We start from the raw sequence: 24,567 nt of genomic DNA on the forward strand, positions 1-24,567 counted from the left end.
ATAAATGTGTTCTTTTATTATATTTATATAATTCATGTATATTGACTACATAAATAACTTGATCATGAAAGCCTAAGAAGACAATGTACAATATTCTATTGTCAATAAGCAACTTAAAATTTTATACGAGATATCTAATCAAAGGTTCCATGAGCATTCATACTTTGCTAACTCTTAATCTATTTGGATTTATCACATAGTTTAAAATGCTTTCAAGAATAAATTAAAAGGAATGTTAAATAGATCCATGGTTTCACTAAATTGATCCATCCATCCTAACCATTATGAAAAAGTAAAAATAATGAATGATCTCTAGATTCATTTTTCTACTATTGGATCTAAAACTAATGAAAACCAACCACATTTATCATGATTACCATATTTTTCATCATAAATAATTTTATTTAATATTTTTTTTTATCTATTTAACATTTCTCTAAATTAAAGGGAATGTTGAAATGATCCACCCTATTGTAACCATCATCAGAAAAATAGATCATCTCCAAAAACCTTCATTAGAATCTGACCCTCATCCCAACTCTCATTATTCCCAGCCCCCGTTCCTTGCATTCCTAGCCTTCATATTGTCCCTCTTGTTCCAATGTCCCCCTCCCTCCATTCCCATCCATTCCCATCCAGGCTCCATGTTCCCAACCCTCATCCCCACTCCCTCCGATCTTACGATCAAACAGCTACCAGGATATCTAAGACATGTATAGCACAAGGCAATCGTCTAACAACATTTTGTATGAATGAGAGAACTTCACATTGCACTTCATGAGGCTGTGAATAAAATCACAACTCGGACCGCCATAAACCACGTTCTTCTGAGCGTCATGAAGCTCTAGAAATCCTTCACAAGAAGGGACTTCACCGAGTACAACATCATGTCGTTGCACGAGGTTGTGGTAGAGTTCTTGCTGCTCATGAACGATAATAACATGGAGGTGAATCATCTGAAAACGATCGTAGAGAAAGAGAAGGACATAAGCCAGATACTGAAGAAGATTATCCTCGTGGACTCTGATGATCTCTAATATCAAGGGCAAGAGCTTGAAATCTTGTTTCACCGCGCTGAGAAGCAACCTTTTACGCACAAACGGAAGGAAAAAGTTCGAACGGAGAGGTGTGAACAAAACTGCTTATAATCTTTGTACAAAACTTATTCCATTTCGAGTGTCTTTTTATTATGTGGGAGTAACAACATACGTTAGCAGTTATATTGAGTCTTTGTTCTTCCGAGACACATTTTCTCGCATTTTTCTTTTTAGTCGAAGTCACAATCTGTCCTGCTGTATTTAGCCTAGAGGCAAGAGGTACTTGACGTAAAGTCCTCCGAAGGCGGCCAGGAAAACGTGGTTGTGGCTAAACCGCTACAAGGGTGTGGCGCCAGAGGAAGGGGAGAAGAGGAAGCTGGACAACACGACGTTCTTGCAAAACCAGGTGCAGAAGCTTATTTGCACCACTTGGGAGACCATAGCTGAAAGCTAGCAGACCACTTGGAGAATTCCCTTTGGGACGGGCAAGTGATTCGGAAGAAGAAGGAAGTGATCGATTGGCTAGAGTCAGCGACATCTGCAGTTCGTGAGGGAGGCTACAACCAACTCATGCAGGAATACGATCAGCTCACTGATCCAGCCCGACAAATTTCTACCAGGAGTTCGGGCTTTGTGTTGCAATGCAACTACAACGATGGCATACCAGGCCAGGATTTGCTGCTGCAGCAACTCATGTCCCGGATTCCAGCGTTATGGTGCTCAGATAATGCAACCATGGCCGCGTTCCTAGAGGCTAACCTTGGTTCTACCGCGATCCTTGCTAACGGTGACGGCTGAGAGCGAAGGTTGGGAACATGGAGATGAAGGCTGGGAACTCAGGGAACGGGGGCTGGGAACGAAGAGGGTCGGGATGAGGGTTAGATTCCAATGATGGTTTTTGGAGATGCTTCATTTTTTTATGATGGTTACAATAGGTGGGTCGTTTAGTAAATGCGTGGGTCACTTTATCATTCCCCTAAATAAATAAATAAACAAACTCCGCTTTTGGCCAAACATTTGTTGTGTCCTACACGACTTATGTTCTAGGTTTAAGAAAAGACCCCATTTTGGTTGGATGCTAGTAATATAACTCCGCAATGTAAGAACTTTTGCAAGGTCATTTGTAGCAATACATGTCCAAGATCATAAACAGGGAATGTGAATAAAAAGCACATACTAAAACTACACGTTTTAATACAGACAGGGAACTGTACCGTCGATGTTGTGACTTAGGGGATTGCGACGAGCTGGAGGCCGGAGCGATGGTGGGTGTCGATGGCCAAGCAAGGCTTGATGTAGTTCACTGCCCCCGCAATTGCTCTGCCGAGCTTAGAGTCCGCGCCGTCGTAACGGCACTTGTATTCAAGCTCTGGGATCTGGTAGCAATTGTCCACCGACTGCGCCCTCTCGCACGGCGTGAGCACCTCGTCCCTGGACTCCACGATCCACGGCGTCAGTGCTCCGTAAGCTTGTGCGAGTCCGCCGAAGGTCGACTGAGGACTCAGGAGCAGCGTGTGCGAGAAGCTCAATCTCAACACCTCGACCAAAGCTTGGTCATACGCCTCGGCTCCGAAGCGCTGCTCGATTTCGTTTGATAGCTGCACGAAGTTGAGGCTCGTGGGTAGGGATGTAGTGCTGCGATTGTAGACACCGCGGAGGTGCTCCTGCAAGTCGGGTGTCAAAGAGGCGATGAAAATGGTGGTCTCGTGGTCCTTTTCCTGTGCGGGTATGGCTTGCTCGAGGAGGTTGTTCTCCAAGAGGCAGCTCTCTACGTTCGCGTTGAGTATCTTGTGTTTGGTTGCGCTGTTGTTGAAGTAGCGTGCTTGGATGCCTGTCTGTCGGAATGAGATGAATTAGGTTGATGGTGTTGAAGCTTTGATTCAAGATAGCGAACAGGATTCCAAGTGTCGGTTCCATATACCTGTGTGTGTGCACTGTCGAAGTATTTCTTCACAGTACTGACCCTTGCCCAGGTTTGATCTCGGGGAAGGAAGTTGGCACGCAGGATTTGCGTGAGCGCCAGTGTCGGATCGGGAAACAATGCCTCCAATGTTTTTCGAATAGATGGAATTGCAAATAGTTTCGGTAGGAAGTACAGACACCCGTGAATAGTCAGCCATGGTACTTGTCTGAAATACGATTGCTCTACGTCACAGAAGAATCTGCAGCGCCACAAATTTACAACGTGTTAACGTCTCAGCATTCCATTGCGGAAGACAAGTACTCTTAAAAGAACAATTAGGGCTTCCGAAGCTGAAAATACCTGCTGTTGGGTTGCCAGTTATCATCAATTCTGGAAGCATACATCGGGATAGTGCTTTCGTGTTCCCGTTTCGCTCTATCCACGTCGCCCATGAATTCTCGAGTTTCATTCCATATTGGAACACTGTAGCTCACAATGTCCTCAGAGAGTCTCCATGAAGATCCAGGAAATGGTTCACACATTAGGTCGGGCACACCAGTGGACTCACTGATAAGGAACACACGCTGGGTGAGGACTGCGTACACAAGTGCTGGAGCCATGATGAAAAGCTTGTTTCCCATGCCGTTCTTGGCGTCAGCAATCATGAACTTGCAACCCGTGCTGGTGTTTCGCTCGAAGAAATACTCGGTCAGATTTCCAGCTGCTCGGGTGCAGACTCTGTGAAACCTAGCGTATTCGAAGAGTACTGTGCCCCATTGTTTGGTTTCAGACCTCCCTGGAGTTTTCCTGTTTGGGCTGTAGCTTATGCGGCTGTAAAAAGATGATAGCTCTGTCCTGCTTTTGCAAGGATTCTGTAACCTCCACAGATTGAGGTCAATATCTCTGTCTGCACTCACTCCTGTTAGCTTCTCCACTGTAGTTACGGCCTTTCTCAAAGCGTCGATCAATGATTTGATGGGTATGCGCAGAGGCGATTCGACTGGCAGCTTTCCTGTCGACAAATTCGCCAACGACGATGTTGAGTAAGCAGGGAATTCTTTCAGTTGCGTCGCTGGCGACCAGCCAAAAGCCGAGGCAAGTGTTGAGTTAGCAGTAGCTCGGTTCACCACGAAACCTCCCCAGTAAACCATGACCACGACCACGATAAGCAAAGACCCAAACACAAAATTGGATGGCTTTGTGATCCACATTGTCACGTTCTTGCCCATGGCCTGACCTCTACGTGGTGAGTTCAACATCCTGTGAATAACTGCTGAGGTTACGAAGTCAGGACTCTGAGCAATGAGGATCCAAGCTGTTTGCATACATCCTCCCTTTCTTTCAACGAAGAACTGCACTCCGTGCGCAGAACAGAGCTTCTTCTTTCAACCCCGTCTCGATCCGTATCCTGCAAATTTCCTCTCCGAGAACACCCTATTCTGCTAGCGGCTTTGTAATTATCCTTAAAATTCCGCTACGCAATCATGCACTGGTGCGGAGACATTGTGTGACAGTGGATCTCCAGCGAAAATTTGAATTTTGAGCGAAGACTCTACGTAGTCTAAAATTTCTGAGTGGTTTGCCATTGTTTCAAATAAGTGCATGGCAGCCAGAGCAATGCGGACTATTCGCTGGCAACAATGTCTACTTCAGCCAACAGATGTTGATTGTCAACATTATGAGCCTTCTAAATGGAACCATGGCGCTGAAGATGACTGGTATGTCCAGTTCAGAGCGAAACTGTGGTGTTAGCTTGTCCATTTTGTGGTCGTTCGAGTGTTGTAGGTCAGCTGGCTCTGCAAGAATTGCAACTAGAGGCGTTATCGACCATTAAGGTTCGTTTGTAACGGATCGTTGTCGTAAAAATCTGATGCCTTGGTCGATGCATGGTTACCACCTCATCAAACGCACTGGAAGCACGGCAAATTGCAAAGCGAACTGCATCATCTGTGCTCTAGGCCGTCACTGTTCTTGGCGGAACTCTTCGAACTAACGTTAAAAAAACCCAAAACTTGAAGTTCAGACACATAAAAAACCATGCTGTCAAAAGCCACGTCACTGAGTTGTCTCGCTAGCAACATGAGGTATGGAGCTTTAAGACGGCAGCCACGATTAAAACGGCGATCATGATCGTTGTTTGACTCAAGAGTCTCAGGTAATGAGTGAGAATCCTCTCTTCTATCATCAAAAGTAGTTTTAACGCAACGCCACTCTTGGCCATGATAACTAGGTCAGAACGCGACTCCATTGGAAATTTGGGTGAAAGCTCTGGAGTAAGTGAAGGCTCTGCAACACAGCTCTAGGGCATGGTCTCCTTTACTGCAGAAAGATCGCTTTTACCCATGGTTTCTCTTGCTGGGATACATTTAATCTGCTCCGTTTGTTTCGCCGAGAGTCGTTTCTTCGAAACCAACGAAAATGCAAAAGAATGCCAATCAACTCATGTGGCTGTGATCACCGCTTAGCCTGACCGTTGTCAAATCACGTAAAACCCTAAACCGTGAGCATTTTAACAGAATTGCGCGAAAACAGATAGGCAGGCAGGCAGGTTGGGCAGTGGAAATCAGCAGTGCATGTAGCCTCTGAGTTGGAGAACAATTTGTTTGTCTCTCTTCGCAGCAGTTATAAAGCTGTCGTGATTTGTGTGAAAATCGTCTTGCAGTTTTCGCAAACATTGCCATTCAAGTTCTCCAATGATGAGACAAAGAGCTCGAACGTTTCGTGGCAGACTTCAATCGTCCTCGCCAGTCTCCAGCTACCAGCCTCGACCTCAGCGTCAAGTAGCTGTTGTAGGATGCTCCTTTCATTTCAGATTGGGACAAGCTCAACGGTTCATGACCTCCAAGAGGCAGTGTTACCAAAAGACATGGTCAAGAAGAAGAAGCAAAAGTTTCCACCAGATTCAGTGGAAATGCTGCAAAGCGCTTTTTGTGTTTCCTCTTCACAAGAACTTCCAGTTCGAGGCTGCCTCCATGCCGCTACATTGGAATCGGCATTGTGCACCCCCTCGTAAGAATATAGGTCCTTGGGACTTTTGGAGGACAGCGAAAGCACAATTCTACCTAAATACAGAGAGAGAGTTATCACAGCTCCCAAATACTTGTGTGGTTGAAGTCGATCTCGACTGATTCGAAACGAGTGGGACACACAATGGCTCACATGCGAATGAGGACCCTGAAGATGCTGCCTAAAAGCGCGACGTACGAGACTCCATACACAACAGGAAGCAATGCTGCCCATTAAATTGCCCACGCATCCTGTGGCATCGAGGAACACAAGCATCTGCATCGGGTAATCAGAGAGCAGGCAATCTTTCGGCGTAAACGACGAGAATGTTAACCTTCTTCACCATCGTCACACACTCTTAAGTTGGCTTTCAGTTTCGGGCGAAGTTTGTGGACCAATTGTCGGAAGAGTCCTGGTTGTGGATCGTCAGCATTGTAGGAAACGATTGCGGCGCCTATTTCAAGTCCATTTCAAGCCAACCTGGTCGACGCTAAAGCTCAACCTCTACTTCAGCGTCGTCACAGACCAACATATGCGAAGAACTTCTGCATCAGCTCCTTGCGAGGTGGATTCCGGAGATGGGTCGTGCATCATCTAGACAGGAAAAGGCACCATCGCCGGGCTCAGGGCTCCCACATCACTCGTCACCTTCTTCTTCTTCTTCTTCTTCTTCTTTATCATTTTGCTTCGAGCTGGTTTCATCGACAATTCACACACTGTGATGTTCTGGATCAGCCTTCACTGCAGCTCCAGCAGCCATGGCCACTGATTCCTTCAACAACAACAAGAGCAGTTGAGCTATTCATCTATTACATTACACATTGCAAGCGGATATGCACAATCTGTGTTTCCATTGACAAAAATTTGAAGTGAAAGATGGAAAACACGTAAGAAGCGGAGTTTACGATGCAGTCGATTCGTGATGACATGGTGGGACTGCATTGAAATCGCTTCTTCTTGTACAATTTTGCATCTTCCATGTGTTGGTTTTGTATTGTTTTGTATTGTTTTTTAATCTCCAAGTGTTTGTTGTAGTTGTGTTTTTCCTGTTTCAACAGTCTGTTGGGAAGGTTTTTGGCACCCTGTGTGTGAAAAGGATGTGAGATAATGAATGACACAATGTTGGTGTGCTACATCTCCAACATTGTAGAGAAATATGAGCTTCAAAACTATCACACCTGATAGAGAAAGATATGAAGTGGCTTGTTTGAGGCAAAACATTATTGATGAGTATGAAAAGAAGAGTGAGGAGTTGTTGGATTATCTTAATGTTATGGAGGTGGAGTTGGATCTTCAACAACATGAATTTGAACAACGAGAAGCCTTTTTGCGACATGAAAACAATCTTCTCAAAAACAAACTAAACCAAAGGCTTAAATGGTCCAAACCAGAGGAATCAATATAACAGTCTGTAAGCATCAGTTCGGGAGCCAAGATGTTGAAAAAGAGATTAATGTGCAGACCACACAAGATAATGGGAATTGTGGAAGGAAACAGAAAAGAATTAAGGTCCGCATCCCTTACAATTTAGTTTTAATTGTCTTTTTTATATATATTAAAGAAATCATATTTTGTGGATCACATAACGTCCTGGAAAACTTGTTAGAATACAGTTTGATTTAAAATAACGTAGTGATAATCGTGATTATAAAATTGAATAGAGTGCATTATGTAGGAACTTAAAACTTATGTAGATGACTTGCAACTTGAGCTTCAAAAAGTTGGAGAAATGACATTGCGTCAAAAGCAAGGGATGGAACAATCTAAAAACAAAATGGAACGTGAAAACCAAGAACTTCGACTCAAAGTTGCTCTTGGTTGGATGTTGGGTTGTTTATCAGGTTTATTTTTTATTTTTTATGTGTGTATGTACACATAAAGTACAAATAAACTTTAATAGGATGAATAAATGCATAAAAAAAATCACTTGTATAATATTGTGTAAAAATGATGCTATTTATAATATCTGTAACTGAAAAAAACAGAATAAAAATAAAAATAAAAAAATTTAAAGGATACATTTAATAGAGTTCTTGATAAAAATATATATATATATATATATATATAAACTAACTTCTTTTTTTTCTTTTTATGTAGAGTTATATTCACAGGTTGAATTGAAAAGTAAAGGTGCAAAAATTATGAGCTTAATCAAGAAAGTTCAACAAGAACTTGTGTAGCTGGAAGTTGCATATTTAATGAGAAAGATTTATTTTCTAAATCAGAAAATGAAGCCACTCGAGTTGACATTCATCAGTTAATTGGAAATTCTCATCCATTGCGTACAACATCGTTGCAGAGTTCTCAAACAAATTATAATTCAAATCAGAAAACAGTCACATCTAGAGTTCAAAAACCATGTAGCGGAAATGAATCTTTAGAATATCCAAAGTGTAGCCAAAAGCGATGGCAGAAACACAATGTTGTGCATTTAAACAAAAATGAACAATAAGAGTACAAAAAATTAATTACGGACTCAATTCTTTCATTTCTGTAAGCGAACCTTGTTTGAGAATTACCTTTCGACTTGGTATGCTTGGAATATGTTTTTAGAATTACCTTTCAATTTAAGAAATTCAACTTGGTATGCTTGGAAAATTCAAGATTCAATAAACTTATTTTTCTTAATTATTCTATTTTTTTTCAAAAATAAAAAGCATTGGTTGATCCTAAAAATATATATATATATATATATATATATATATATATAAATGTATTCAAAAATACGGATTATTAAAAAATAAAAATTATATTTTATATTATTAATTTTATAATTTTAACATTTAAATTTTATTAATTTTTTTTTAAAAATTATACATAAATCATTTTTAAATAAATTATATTTAGATAAAAAATTATTAAGTATCTAAACTAATGCAATATAAAAAATTATTTTAAACTCTTACAAAAGCATTGAATAATGGTTTTAAATATATGTATATATATATATATATATATATATATATATTGATTATGTTATTAGTTAATGATAAATTATTGATGTTTTTTTTTGTTTAGAAAAAATGGAAGTATTATAAAAAAATCTTCAAATATATATATCTATCTATATATATTCTTTATTTCTTTCTTTTAATAAAGAAAATTTAAAAAATTCAACTTTGTTATAATTTCATTAAATATATATATATATATATATATATATATATATGCACATTTTTAGTTTTTTTAATATTAATTGTCATCAACTCTGTATATCCTTAATAAAAAAAAATTATTTACTATTAATTATGTTTTTTTAAAAATATTTTAAAGAATTATAACTTATTTGAAGCTTATATGATAATTATAATATTTAACATAACAATATTATTTTTATAATATATTTTAATTATATTTGTAGTCAAATCAATTATTTTAAGAAAATAAATAATATATATGATATATAGACCTAGACATAGTTTGATTAATGACTAATTAACTATTGAAATTTGCAAACGGCTAGTTGCCAAATTGGTTAGTTAGCCGCAATTCAAGTAAGCTAATCCAGATCTAAAGAAATGTATTGAATACATCTGCTATATTATTGTATTGTAACATGGCTATTGGATGAAAGAGAAGAAAAAATATTATCTTATAAAAGAACTTGTATTAAAATATAGTAAAAAATTATCTTAAAATCATAGATAATAATTAAGAAGGTATTATAATTAATAAGTGCTAATGCTACCTTTTTATCAAAAAAACTTTTGTTTACTTTGTAAGACCATAAACAAAGAAAAACAAGGTAGATTAGTAAAAATAATATTATATAAATCTTAAATTGATACCTAAAGAGGGCTAGTTATGAATTAGGGTCAAAATCAATCATCAAAGTACAAAACCATGCACTTATGGCATATGAGGTTTTTTTTTGTCAATGAAAGTATGGATTTTGAGAACAAACTTGATAGAGTTTTACAAAAATTTGTTTTAAGAGATTTGAGTGCATATTGACTTTGTGAGAGCTTTGCAAAGTCATGGTTGTTTTATGTGATTCTATTTTGTGTTAAATAAATAAAAAAATTTTGATAAATTATGTACATTTTATAAAAAATCTAAAGATGAAATTTGGTAGTTTTTTGAATATCTTTTTATTAAATATTTTTTTGTGAATTTGAGCTTAATTAGATAATTAAATCAAACATAAGTAAGGTTCAATTAAGCTAGGGTCTTAAAAATTGGATTTTGAATGTTAGTAAGGGTTTTTTAGACTTTAAAAAATATGCAAGTTGGAATAGAATATTTTCTTTATGTACTAATATTTGATTACTTTTTATATTTTTGTAAATTTTGAAATAAATTTAACAATTCAAAAGCAAGATATTGAAGCTAGTAGTTTTGCTTTGAGGTTGGAAAAGGATGACATTCAACATCTAAGTGGATTAGAAGCATTTTCTCTCAATGTGTAAATTAGAACTTCTTCAAACTTTGTGTAGTTGTCTTCAATTAGTAAATTAATTTGTACAAAAAATTTAAATCAAGATCAATAATTCATATAGTAGTTATTGAGGTTTAAAATTTGATGCGGTATTTATTTAAGAATTTATTAGAATTTGTTATTATTTACTTAAAGTTTAGTTAAATTTTTTAAGATTCTATTAAGATTCAATAAGATTTGATTAGGATTTAATTAGAATTTATTTGGAATTTATTTTTAATTTTTCTAGAAAATTTTGTGAAATTTTTAGAATTTCTTTTGATTTTGTTAAATTTTCACTAAGATTTTACTGTAAGATTGTTTAAAGTTTATTTAAAGTTGAATATAATGTAAAAAGATTGTTCAAATTGTTTAAGATTGCAAAGGTATTTCTAAGCACCTTGTGCATTGTTTTTTGGGTTGTAAATCCAACTTTAAGATAAGACCATATTCTTCTACAACCAAAGGCCGAATGCATTTTAAAGCTACTTTTCACTTAACAAAATAATATATTACAAAATGCAACAATAAAATACATACAACAATAAGAAAATTCATACTATAGTAAGGAATGATGCATAACAATGGTTGGAAAAACCTTAGGTATTGTAGAACTACAACCTAAGGTTCTAGAAATTAGCTTCAACTATAGCTATATAAAATTCTCAGTGAACCAACCAACCAATTATATTAGCTTAACAATTGGCTCACTTTTAATAAACTAAGTGTTTAAATCTAATATTTTATATATTTTTTTAAATAAGATTTAAATCAATAATTATTTATAAAATTTAAGTAAGTTTAAAAAAACTATTTTTATTAATAATTGAATGTGTTTTAATTGTATTTATTGAATTTAAAATATATTTTTTAAAAATATAAATATATATTGAAAGTATATTATTTATTTAATTTTTGTTTATAAATATTTTTTATTCACTCACTTAAATAGAAAAATTACTCAAATTTCAAGTTTGTTTTTTTAAAAAACATAAAATTATACAACCTTATTTAAAGATTTATACAAATTCAATGTGATGAAAGATAAGGCACATGTATCCATGCAATAGCGTCCCCTTAATATGATGTGTCCTTTTTCTTTTTTGGTATCACACTGACATCACTTTCATCACAATTCAAAAGGACTAATTGTGTTTTACCACAAGGGTTTGATGAAGCTGCAGCGATGGAGGGGGGAGGGGAGGGGAGGCGTTGCAGCATTAAGCATGAGGGAAGGACCTCTGAGAGGCCAGTTGCAAGCAACGCAACATGTGGGTCATGTCTTCCACAGTGTTTTTGTGAAGGCCCCAGTACCAGATTCTCGACGTTGTGAATCCACGCATACACATACCTTGAAGCTGCAGTTAAAGGCAAAACTTCTCGTATTGAGTGATCTAGTTGGCATGAGCACAACTGAAACCGATTCTCAGCTGGGGCTGCGTCACGTACCTTGCGGCAGCAGGGGACCAACTGTGCATCAATGCACATAGCAGCAAAGACAAACACCGCCATGCATTGCCGTGTTTGGTGCAGCTTCCCGTGTTGGATCCAGCTCCACAACGGCTCTCCCGGATATCCATGCAGTTGCCTGCATGATTTGGCTTGCTGGGGGTGCGATCGGTTTTGTACAAAGTCGTCTGGGATCGCGCTGCGTTGTGAGGCTGATCAGGTGTACATCAATGAGAGCCACTATGCGGGGAGGTGGTGAGAGTTGTGGAATCAGGAGGAAAGAGCAGGCTAAGTAAGTAGAGGAGTGGAGAAACCTGCGTGGAAGGTCACGCTGGAAGCGTGGCCCAGGCCCACTGTGGCGCTCTCAAGTGAGCACATCCTTCATGTGATCCCCCCTTCTTCCTCTTATTAATCCAAGGTTCTCCTTCCATCCATTTCAGTGCCCCAGCGTACCAGCGCCAGTACTGCCTCCCGCTCTTATAATGAAACGGAGGCCCTTTCCATGGGTTAAATAATGTGGACCATTTTCCTGCCTTGAAACTCCCACCGTTCTCTCCTCCTCGTCTTTCTCCCCTTCCTCGCTGCATGCGGTGGTTGCCTAATCGACATCGATGACCAGATGCTCATAGAACCGGGATGATCGTGTGGAGGCATCTGTTTCTGTTGATGTAATTGAGTTGTCACAAGTCTAGTGCCCCCTCTGCTCTTGTCAGGCGTATGCTATTTCATGGCTACCTGCTTTCCCATGCTGCATTTACAAGCTTAGGCAATAGTCTGGGAGTGGAGTCCATGAGGTGCGTTTTGATGGTTGGTTTACGCAGCGTTACTGATGTGCATCTTTACTCTCGCAGCTGGAGAAGACCACGTTCGATCGTCGGACGCTTTTACGCAGTGACTAGAAGAGTTTCGTGACAGAGAACTGGAAGGGAATCTTGATGCAGCTGTGGTCTCAAGGCAGCCAAAATGGTTGGTGCATATATATGCAAAAGCAATCCACCAAACACTATTGCTATGAACAATTAGTTCGTGTGGAAACGCTAGTGAATGAAGGATCATGCTTCACTAATCCTATCTTTCACGAAAACTGATGAAGTGCAATCTATGACCGAAGTGGTGGATTTGCAAGGAAGTACCAGTTTGTGATGGCACGGGTGGAAATTATGTTTGTTGGTGATGTCGCAGAATCGACTAATCTAACACCAGTACATTTGAGTTGACATGTGAATATTCTCATTGCTGTTTGTATGAAAAATGATTGGTGTAGGCAACGGAGGACAGGCTCACCTTACCTTGGTCAAACGGAGAAAAGCTGAAGGACGCAGTGAGTAGTATGGAGAGGGAGCAACTTGATGATTCGCAGCAAGTATCTCCAGAATCCACCTCGTCTCGCAAGTTCGGCGGCTGGAAGACATCACCTTACATTCTAGGTACAATCCAAGACCATGACAAGTTCAGATTCAATCGGTGTAACCTGCTAGTATGCTAAGTATTGCGAAATACGGATATTGAACAATCTCTGAGCAAACATGTGCTCAAATCAATCGCAGGAAACCATGCTCTCACAACAATAGCATACTACGGGGTAGCCACAAATCTAGTGTTGTACCTCACTCAGATTCTCCATGAAGGGAATTCATCTGCAGCGGCGAATTACAGTAACTGGCTGGGGACGTCGTACCTGACCTCTCTAATAGGAGCCTTTTTAGGTGATGCATACTGGGGTCGGTATAGGACCGCGATCATCTTCTCCGCCATTAACCTATCCGTAAGCTCAACATCCTCTCTCACCCCACTGAAAAAACGATTCGCGAGATTGAAACCTTCAAACTGATTTCACTACAGTCAGGAATGGCCAGGAAGAGACTCAATCGAGCAACTACAGGAAGGATATAGCATTTGAGAATTAAAGCTTCATGCCAGTGTGTATGAGATCGATCACAACAAACTAGGTGTTCTAGCAGATGAACCTCCTCCTGTGATGTCCAAAGTGCTCAATCTGTAAGGCTTAGAATGTGGTGGTGTTGTGTTTTTGGCTCGCGTTTCAAACCCGTCGTCCTAACGATTTATAATACGCAATGCTAAACCTTGCGGTGCTATTGACAGGGAATGGTGATTCTGACCTTGAGTGTGACGCTTCCATACCTAAGACCACCACCATGTCCAGCCGCCATGGCAGCAATCCACGAGTGTCCTGAGCCATCGGTGCAACAAATAGGAGTATTCTACTTCGCAATATATTCTATTGCGTTGGGCGCCGGTGGGTTTCAGCCATGCTTATCAGCCTTAGGAGCCGACCAGTTCGACGAGCTCGATCCAAAGGAAAGCAAACAACAGAAGGTGTTCTTCAGCGTGTACTACCTCTGCCTCTGCGCGGCGGCACTCGTATCTGGAAGCGTGATAGTGTACATTGAGGCAAATGTCGGCTGGGACTGGGGGTTCGGGATCTCCCTCGGCGCACTAGTCGTAGGAAATTTTGTACTTGTACTAGGAAGTCGGCTGTACAGGCAGCATCCGCCGGCTGGTAATCCTCTGGCCCGGATCGCTCAAGTGGTGGTCGCTTCTATTCGGAAATGGCAGGTAGTGGCGCCGAAGGATGACACATTGTTGTACGAGGTAGAGGACTCGGATACTTCAGCCATTCAGGGAACCCGCAAGATTAAACGAAGCCATGAATTCATGTACCAAAACAAATCACTCCTCCCACTGTGTGCCACTTTTCGTAAATCGAAATCATTGCTTCGTCTTTGCCATCTTTCGCAGGTTTGGAAAGACATCTGAATGGCGTTTGGTTTAGTGCAGGTTTCTGGATAAGGCAGCAACAGCCAGTGAAGCAGAGAAGCAAGCCGCCCCAGGGAGCTTCAGCCCTTGGAGGCTGGTCACGGTTACACAAGTGGAAGAAGTGAAATTCATACTGAGGATCTTGCCCATATGGTTTTGCAGCATCATCTTCTCAGCGATCTACACACAAATGCTAACCCTATTTATAGTTCAAGGTGCAACAATGGACACCCGAATTGGGAGATTCAATGTTCCGCCGGCCTCCATCTCTCTCTTCGACTTCATTAGTGTGCTTTCCTGGGCACCGATTTACGAGTGGGTGCTTGTTCCGATGGCCAGAAGCTACTCGGGAAATGAGCGAGGGTTCACTGGGCTGCAGCGCATGGGAATCGGGCTCGCGGTCATGACCGTCGCCATGGTGGCCGCGGCAACTATAGAGATTGCGAGGCTGAAGACTGCTCGAATTCACGGCCTCCTTGATGCTGTCGACGTTCCTGTCCCTATGAGCATCTTCTGGTAGACACTAACCTCAACTACTTCACACATTGCACTGAAGCTCCGGAATACTAAATAAATAACACAACCGTACTTAGTGGAGCCATGCCCATCAGCGCTGAAAACAACCACCAGAAGCTAGAACACATTCCGTGTCAGATACATGAAAATCGAGCATGTCCGCTAATGGAAATTTATGGTTTGGGAACACATTGGTTTAAGCACTTTACCTTGCATCGTATTCAAAACCAATGTGTAATGTGCGCAGTATTAAGAAAAAACCCAATGCCATTGTTGATTGTGTTCAGGCAAGTACCGCAGTACTCGCTAGTCGGAGCCTCAGAGGTCTTCACCTACATTGGACAGCTGGAATTCTTCTACGAGCAAAGCCCAGACGGCATCCGTGGACTGGGAAGCGCCCTCGCGCTAACTACGTTCGGCCTTGGCAATTTCCTCAGCTCTATTTTGGTAACCGGTGTCACTAAAATTACAAGCACTGGAGGTAGCCCCGGCTGGATCCCAGCTAAAAACCTAAACCGCGGTCACCTGGACTACTTCTACTGGTTTCTTGCCGGACTGAGCACCCTAAACCTAGCACTTTACATCAAATGTGCACAGTGGTACCGAATCACGAGCGCGCAGCTGACCATCCCCAGCGGCACTTGCATGAGCCCCACGGGTTGCGCCGAGCACAAGTCATTCCACGACCAAGAGACGGCAAATCTGTAATGGAATGATCGACACAGTAGGTTGTCAAGGAATTGAACCCACCACCATGAAATCATAGCTACCATTGTTTTCTGAGCACCATCAGTTGTTTCTAAAGCTGCATGATTAGATGCAGTGCTCTGTAATTGAAAAATCTGACAATTTATTGTATTGGACACCATCTACTTTGAGTATGTATGTGTCTCGCTGTGATCGGCAGCACAAATTTACATTCCATGCCCTCTTTGTACACGGTTCGCCACCATCAAATCCATCCACCGGATCGTGAAGAATCAGAACAGTTGACAACGTTGTCTGGGATACTGGCTGCAGGAGTCGATCCAGCAACATATATTCATTACTCTGATGTGTCCACCTTGTTAGATTGGTCTGTGTCTCAAATTGTCGCAATAAAGGAAGGATAAGTCGAAACCTGCCGCCAAGTGACGTGTTACGACTCAGACTCAGAGGCACCAGTGCCGTCATCTGCTTGGGGAGCAGCTCTGGCGGCAATACACAACGACAGCAGCATCTTCAGTCATTCCTCGGGGACGCGTTCGCGCCGACAGAGGTGAATGCAAAATTCCCTGTGCTTCAGCACATGGGAAAGGCGGGGGAGGAATGTGACAAGACGTGGAGGATGCCATGGAGGACTTACTAGTGTGCCTCAAGAGGTAGGACTGTAGAAACTTGAGAGGAAATGAGAGTGCCATGGGAATTGAGCAAAATTGCCCTTAGTTTCAAACATCCTTGCTTCTGAAGTTTGATCACTGCGGTGACAATATCTTAACAGCAAAAAGATCCCCGCCACAGTACTCTGAAGCTTGACGAGTCTCTTAATAATTGGAAATAAAAAAAATAAAACAAAAAAAAACAAAACAAAAACAAAAACAAACAAACAAACAAACATAATCACCCACGTTTGCTCTGAAACTCTCTCTGCTTGAATCGTAGCAGAAAGAACTCTTGGTTCACACGAACGTGCGAGAGTCGTTGCATCGGCAAGAGCTGGCAAGTGTAACATGGATCTCTGCAAGTAACGGATTGGGGTTAGTTTTTAGGGCGTGCAGTAGGTGGGATAGACGGCGGATGGACAAGTTGCGAGTGTGAGGAAGGGAGAGCTAAGTGGAAGACCCCTCTGTAAAATGAGGTCAGCATTTACGTGGGACCCGATATCTAAAATTAGTCTCGCCCAGCACATTCATGTCCATCATTTGCATTCCCTGGAGTCAGACTTTTCACTAATGCTATATTTGCTCCAAGCACCACCAGAACAGCTTAACTCTCCTAAGTTTCTATGGCAACAGTTCAACTGCTACAACGAAAATCAAGCCAGCAATATATCAGAGATTTCTAAGTACTGAGGTACGCAAAAGCGAGAGAGAGAGAAATCTATGAGACGATAAATGAGACATACACCTCTAGTGTCATCGTGCAGCGAGCCACCATGTTATATTTTGAATAAGGAATATCGAACCAAATGTTTCGGAGAGGTAGCATGGACAACGCGTCAAAGAATCATGCCTTGTCACATACATTTGGATTCACAGAAACATTTCGAAACCAAAGAGAGGCGGTCTCAGATACTAACCAAATATAGCGGTAGTTTTGTCGTATATTATAAATGCTATTATTGTCTAGTGCCCCAGTCACTGGCAGCGCGTAAGCTTCGGAACCACCCTACCGACTAGTGCTCCGACGACACCCACTTCATTTTAGCTTTCACTTTCGCCCTATTAGGAACAATCACTGGTGACAGGAACTGCCTTGTGGGAGGTACTTAGCACCTTTATTTCGCAGTAGGCAATTTCATCTGCTTCACAGGTAAGTAGGCAGTGACGGCACTGTTTGCAGAGCTGCAACTTGTGGTGTTAAACCCAAACACCCTGTGCTCCGTCACAATCTCAGTAGCTTGCTAGGACAGAAGACTAGGTGGTTTTTGGACAAGGTTACGTTGCTTGGTGTACACTCTGGTGATTTGGAGCTCTCTGTGGATGCAAGTGTAAGATAGGGAAATGGCAACAGCATGGGAATCCGAGTACTTTGACAAGGTCACTCCGGGAGAGAGGGAGAGAGCAGTGCCGCCGATGGTACCACAGCAAACCCCTCCGCCGGTATACATACAACCCCAGGTCTCGAGGAACGGTATAGTTGCCAGCATCGTTCTACGGCTGCTCACATTGATCTTCGCCGTTGTAGCGCTCGCTGTCCTTGCTAGCAATACAGGGAGTTTCCAGGTGTCGACGGGTTCTGCAACTTCTGTTAAGACCATCAAGTTCACGATCTTGTCTGCGTTCACGTAAGTCTCTTGATCCCTGACCCTCCTCTGTCTGCGTTGTACGTTATCCTTTGATTCTCTGAAGAGCCTTTGAGTGTCGGAACTTGCACCGGATCTAGGTCGTCAATTGTGATGCCTCATTCATGGTTCAAATGCGGCATTTCTCCTTCACGATTGAAAGGTTTGTCGGTTTCGGTAGTAAGAATAAAGTCCTCTTTAGACTCTTCCTGTGCGATGTCGATTCAGAGACGACAGATACGCTTGTTTAAAATGAAACACAAAAAAAAAATATAGCCCATCCTTGAACCTCGAGGTGAAGCTTCCGTTTGTTCATGTTGCAGGTATTTGTTTGCCGTATGTGGCGTCGTGGCCGTGTATTCTCTCCTATTGATCATCGTTGAGATGATCGATTTGGCCGTGAGAGGCTTCACGACCCACACACTCGTAGCAATTTTCGTCTTCGTTCTCGATCAGGTACATACTCGAACCTCATCTCTCCAAGTCATCCACGTATGTTTTTTTAATCTGAGCACATCCTCAGCTCTGCTTGTTTTACAGAAAAAAGTCCTGTTTTCGCTCCTCTTTTGGAAAACAGCGCATGCTAACCCTCTGCGCATAACTGGGCTCAACAGACTATGGCTTACGTACTCATATCAGCAGCCTCTGCCAGTGCCAACGGCGTCAAGGTCAGCAGAGACGAATCCAACATCACAGGCTATAAGTTTGACATCTCGTGTTCCAATTTGGGCATTGATGACTATTGCACCAAAGCCTCGGCGTCAGTCGCCATTGCCTTCATCGCGTTCTTGTTCATGGCCATCACTGCCGGAGTCTCCGCACGCCGTCTTTTCAAGTTACCGTAACTGGACGCACCAGTCGTCGTTTGAGCCGTAGGGACCCACCAATCTCGACCTCCTTCACAGTGCACCCTGACACCGGTGATGATCACTAACTCTATGCGGCGGTCTTACACCATAACTCAGAGACTCCTCATCCTGCAGGAACCACTCGGTACCCAGCTTCCCACCCAGATTGCTGCATCAGGAAAGCATCTGAATTAGTCTTAGTCTTCATGCTTGTAGTAATAGTAGTAACGTTACCTCTTCATTGTATCCAGTTTTGTGCGGAATTCCCCACTCCAGCCAAACCCTGAGAGCAGCAGTTTCGTTTGATCGAACTAGGGTTGTAATGATCCTTCCTTCATGATGTGCCCTCGCATTATGTACCTTCCACCGACACTCACTGTTATGTATGGAACCATAATGATGTTTTTTGGATCAGACACACTTTGGAGTAGAAGTTTGTACCATGTGATACCGTGCTTAGGAAGAGAACCCAATTTGGTGCTGTAGATGTTTTGTGGTTACAGTGGTATATGTACGATGGTAACGTAAGCGTCAGTGGGCATCGAAGCAGTTCTTACGCATTGCAGTTAGATTTGTCCTATGAAGATGTTTCTTATGAACTCCATGATGATATTCTCTTGTTCTGGAAATATCCTCTATGGATAGAATTTTATGTTTTGGTTCGTAGAATAAGAGAAAAATTCTGACCAGTCTGAGAGTTTATCTCATGGGAAATGCAACCCCAATTGTTCTTCTTTTTTCACGCAAAACGATGGCATGCATAAATTTATATGTACATATTCAAGAACGATGAAATACAACCCACACCTTGGCATGTGCCTCTGATTCTTGCCAAGGAATAGGACGTCGTATTTATTCGCAATTAGTAAAGAAAGTATACAAAGAACAAGCCACGTTTAATTGGAAAGGCAGTTCACCATCCGAAAACAATACATTATCACCCTTCTGCAATCTAATTGTATATCAGTCGCACTACTGCCACCACCTGCTACATTCAATGATGCTTACCTGTCACTCATTCGCAGATACTACATTGATATCAAGTTTATGCCTTCGTCATACACTAAGGTGGAAGCGATAGGCAATACTGATAAATTAATTCATCACCACTAGCAACTGGTATACTTGCATTTGTCTTAACGTTCGTAAAAGAATAAGTCATAGAAAAATAATTTCGATGACAAACACCTCCTTGAAACAGTCCATCGTGTGATCTATATCTGTTCTACATCTACATACATATTTGATGGTTCCATAGTTCCAGTCAATTTTCGAAAAGCGTATGTGAAGTTACTGCAACCAATATACTGTTCACTCGTATCTTAAAAGGTAGTACTTTCACATTCTTCATCTCATGAGATTTAACTTCTTATTCATGCTAGAGCTTCAGTGCAAAAAACATCATTTCGAAATAGAGCAGTTTAAATAAAGATTTAACCGTTGTAAAGCAGAATTCAACATTGATTCGCTTATCAAGGGACACAATCTCACAAAATATCCATGTAGTCCTTAAGCACTTGCTTTTATCACTGTTACAACTGTCACCATGTTATATAATAATCACGTATAAAGGATGTGCTGTAAACATTTTCAAATATAAACTTTCGTGACAATGCAGACGTGTCATATTTCAAAATATAAAAAATAGAAACTTCCAAATCATCTACAAAAATATGAAACTAGATAAAGCATTTACATTTAGCAGTGGTTTAATGAAGCAAATGTATGGTCAGCATTCTCACGGTTCTGTGGCATTCAATCTCGGTCAGTGGAACAGTGGAGGACCGTTCCCCTCAACGATCCCGATGCACAGGGAACGCGTAGATGCTGAGGTGCGCAGCGGTGCGTTGCAGGAGTCTACCTCATGTCCAGCTCAGACGCGGAGGTTTGAGCTGGCATAGCATCATTATTTCTATCTGGAGTCCGTGTTTTTCGAGGATCGAGAATTGGATCGTAGTGGGCAAGTGGTGGACGACTTTGTTGTGGGAGTCCTCATCATATTTCGGCGGGAAGCATGTTTCCACGGGGGAATGGGGGAATTGGCGCGCTATATATTTGTCGACGTGGACTACCTTTTTTGTCTTTTCTGTGCACTTCTCGGATCTCGGTCTGGCCGTCCATTTTAACCTGATGTGGGGACATGTTCGAATGAGCTTTAAAACTAGCGTACGCGTTCCCTTGTGCTCGTTCTATATGGGCCCCACAGTTTTATCTATCAACTTCTTGAATTTATTGGTTATGTTTTTGTTATCCGTATGTATATATACATATGTATATTTTTTGACATAAACGAGTTCTACCCAATGCATTAATTAACGGTTTAGCATTATAAACAGAGGCATTTCTAATCGTAACACCTTGTATTAAAGGGTGGATTAAGAAGCATTGTGGCAATTAATCTCTAGTTTTTATTGTTAGTTGTTGTTTAAAGACTCATGAGGTACCAAGCCAATTTGTAGAATTTTCAAGTTTTTTTTTTTTTTTTTTTTTTTTTTTCTATCATAATTTCTTGTATTTTCTTACTTTCTTGTATCTTATGGAATATATATATAAATTCAAGAAGTTAATAGGTTGATAATTGGGCCAACAAATTGGCTATGTGTCACTATATATATATATCAAAAGTAAAAAAATCAAAGATAGTTATAAGATAGAAATTAGAATGTCTATTGCCAAATATAAGAAGTCTAGAAGTTCTTGAATAATGGTTAGAAATAAGAAAGACATTGATAAGATTGAAGAAGACTTCACTCTTGCCTTTATATATACTATCTAACTAAAGAACTATGTGACAATGATTTATAGGTCATCCAACGTGTGTCCAACTTGCAATACAAGTTTCCAACATATGCACCATATGACCAATACGTGTGATAAGTGAATGACATACGCAATATGTAGCCAACTTTGTAAGCAAGTGGTCAATATGTGTGAATCGTAGCCAATTTGTTGGCCCAATTATCAACCTATCAATCACCTATCAATACTTAAAAAGTCAAGTCTATATTTGTATAGCTTCTAAGAAGCTTATTTGTAAGACATTATTAAATTTACTTTTTTTTGCTTACTTCTATTTAACTTCTATAATTTAAGTAAATACTAATATCAATATATCTATCTTTTTTCTTTGGTAATAAGTGCTTGAATTATATTACATCAATATATGTAGATTTTAGCCATAATAAATGTATTTTGAAGATATTTATTTTTATTTTTTATTACTTTATTTATCCTTTCTAATAATTTTTTTTTGGTGATTTATAAAGATTCAATTGTTGCATGCAATTGCTTAAGTAATAAGTTATTTAGACAAATATGCTTTTGGGATTGTTAACACTAGATCTTTCATATTATATTTTAAGTTGTATAAAAATTAATTAATAAAAGCTTTATTGTTCTAATTCATATCTTTAGTAAGTTTTTTGAATTTTGTAGCATTGATAGTAATTAAAGATAGTTCTTATTGGAAAAATTAGAATTTATTTTTATAATCTATTATTAGTTATTCTTTTTAAATATAGTTATAAATGCTTCTAAAAATAAATTTGAATCTAAAATATCTTAAATAATTTTTTTATCAAAGGTACAAACTAAAAAATAATATTTCTAAATAGAAGTGTGTCTATAAATCTTACTTGAGAAATACTATAAAAGTATCAAAAATGATGTAATTGTAAAAAAAACTTAATATATTGTATAAATCCTTAAATATTTTATTATGTTCTATCAAATTTCTCTAGCATATTAATACTTGGTTTTTTTGTATTTAATGTTATAAGAGTTTTAAAATTCACTCATGAAGTTTATTTAATTGCAATTACTTATCTTAATTTTATAATTTTTCAATTTAAATATTAAACTTTGTTGTTAACTTCTTAATATAATTAATAACAATACCTCTATGGTTAAAATTGCTTGTATTGGAGATTTTTGCCTAAAGAATATAAAACAAATCATGATAATCTGTAATACTTATAAACCTATTATTACTTCTTTCAAGTCAAGCATTTGTAGTTTTATTTATTTATTTATTTATTTTAATTTTTTTTACCTATCTAAATTGATTTTTATCTAAAATAGATAACTCTAATAAACATACAAGTAAAATTAAAAGAAAGTAAGACACAACATCAATTTCTACAAAAAAGATCAATTATTTTTTTTGAGAATAAAACCTATATTTGAAGAAAAAAATATTAATTTAAAGTTGACTTATCTACAATATTTAAGACATAAGAATATTTTTTAAGAAGTGAAATAATTTACTCACTTATTAAACAAAACTATTATAAAAAATTAATAGACTTCTAAAAATTTTAAAGATTTTAATTAAGATAAAAATTTGAAAAGATAATACATTCTTGTGCTACTAAATAAAAAAAATTAGACAAATAAAAAATTAAAATAATATAGAATAAAATCAAAATGGTGATTTTAGATTATTTAAAAATTAGACAAACTTAAATTAAGATTTGGATACAAAAAAGATACCTACAAGATTAAAGTTGATATCGATTTTTTTCATATATAATAAATATCAATAAGATCTTGTAAAAACTTCCTAAAAACTATATAGCTTGTGGCCTAAGCCTCAACATCCTAAAAAAAGAAAAAGAAAAAGAAAAAGAAAAAATTATTAAATTTTATTTATTAGCTATGTAGCATAAATATAGGAATCTAAATATATTTTTTTTCTAAAAAAACTCTTTGAAGCTTTTTAAAGAAGATATTATTTTCCTAACATATTTTTATTTACTTTTATTATATTTTTTTTATTTCTATTTATTTAAGTAACTATCATGATTATTAATATTGACATTAGTAATTAAGAAGATATTAAGAGATAGATAGAATTATGTAAAAATAGTTTAATTTGATAATATCTTCGTAAGATATTTTTTTAAATGCTTCACACATACTAATTTTACTTTTAAGGATTTATAGGTATTTTTAGATTGAAAACTTGGCCAACAAGTTGGTCATGTATTGCACATGTTGACCACTTTTTTTACAAGTTGAGCATATGTTGCACATATTAACCACTTTGATATAAGTTTGCTACATGGTACACATGTTTGAAACTTGTCTTGTAATTTAGATACATATTTTGCATGTTAGATACATAGCAAATGACCTATAGAGTGTTGTTATTTAGCTCTTTAATTAGATAGTATATATGGAGGTAAGAATGAGACTTTTCTCACTCTTATCAATGCCTCTCTTTATTCTTTCCAATTTTAAGAATCTTGAGTCGTCTTGTCTTTAGTAATAGCTATTTGAGTTTTTTCTTGAATACATATCTTTTTTAATTTTTAATTTTTTAAAATTATTTTTAATAAACATCTAATTCTGTCTAATAATATTTTTTGAGTTATTTTTATTAATAAATTAATTAAAATATAATTAAAATATTAAATATTTGACTTTTTTGATTAAGATCAAATTACTTATTTTTTTAATAAAATATAAAAATATTAGAATTTATAAATTATATACTTTTAAATTGATATAATTTATAGAAATTCTTTTATTTTTATTTTTTATCTTTTTACATTTATTATCACAATTAAAATTGGATTTTTTTTATTATATTATTATACTCAAGCTTCTTAAAATATATAATACAATAG

General features: G+C 38.5%; 3 protein-coding genes and 2 long non-coding RNA genes across 5 annotated transcripts; 3 read left to right on the top strand and 2 right to left on the bottom strand.

Annotated features, from left to right (window-relative positions):
• Nucleotides 1-1,980: 1,980 nt before the first annotated feature.
• On the bottom strand, nucleotides 1,981-4,265 carry LOC112284696 (putative fucosyltransferase 8). Its single transcript, XM_024524751.2, has 3 exons — nucleotides 3,301-4,265; nucleotides 2,959-3,199; nucleotides 1,981-2,872 (listed from the first exon to the last, which is right to left on the bottom strand). Exons 1-3 carry the CDS (start codon nucleotides 4,263-4,265, stop codon nucleotides 2,267-2,269), a joined length of 1,812 nt encoding a protein of 603 aa, XP_024380519.1. The 3' UTR covers nucleotides 1,981-2,266.
• On the top strand, nucleotides 2,636-8,580 carry LOC149988548 (uncharacterized). Its single transcript, XR_016504173.1, has 4 exons — nucleotides 2,636-2,763; nucleotides 3,032-7,455; nucleotides 7,622-7,787; nucleotides 8,044-8,580. It is a non-coding gene; the product is annotated as an uncharacterized LOC149988548 (long non-coding RNA).
• A 2,624-nt stretch (nucleotides 8,581-11,204) lies between these two features.
• Nucleotides 11,205-12,053, bottom strand: LOC149988549 (uncharacterized). Its single transcript, XR_016504174.1, has 2 exons — nucleotides 11,813-12,053; nucleotides 11,205-11,721 (listed from the first exon to the last, which is right to left on the bottom strand). It is a non-coding gene; the product is annotated as an uncharacterized LOC149988549 (long non-coding RNA).
• A 202-nt stretch (nucleotides 12,054-12,255) lies between these two features.
• Nucleotides 12,256-15,974, top strand: LOC112284695 (protein NRT1/ PTR FAMILY 8.1). The gene is made up of 7 exons (XM_024524750.3): nucleotides 12,256-12,480; nucleotides 12,664-12,778; nucleotides 13,077-13,239; nucleotides 13,360-13,577; nucleotides 13,916-14,490; nucleotides 14,612-15,106; nucleotides 15,394-15,974. Exons 2-7 carry the CDS (start codon nucleotides 12,776-12,778, stop codon nucleotides 15,812-15,814), a joined length of 1,875 nt encoding a protein of 624 aa, XP_024380518.1. The 5' UTR covers nucleotides 12,256-12,480; nucleotides 12,664-12,775; the 3' UTR covers nucleotides 15,815-15,974.
• Nucleotides 15,975-17,617: 1,643 nt separating this feature from the next.
• LOC112284697 (CASP-like protein UU3) lies at nucleotides 17,618-19,355 on the top strand. The gene is made up of 3 exons (XM_073535386.2): nucleotides 17,618-18,092; nucleotides 18,413-18,545; nucleotides 18,704-19,355. The coding sequence occupies exons 1-3, from the start codon at nucleotides 17,809-17,811 to the stop codon at nucleotides 18,932-18,934; spliced, it is 648 nt and encodes a 215-aa protein (XP_073391487.1). The 5' UTR covers nucleotides 17,618-17,808; the 3' UTR covers nucleotides 18,935-19,355.
• The last annotated feature ends 5,212 nt before the right edge of the window (nucleotides 19,356-24,567 follow it).

Source organism: Physcomitrium patens, chromosome 7 (genome assembly GCF_059467195.1).
Source record: "Physcomitrium patens ecotype Gransden chromosome 7, ASM5946719v1, whole genome shotgun sequence".
NCBI lineage: Eukaryota > Viridiplantae > Streptophyta > Bryopsida > Funariales > Funariaceae > Physcomitrium > Physcomitrium patens.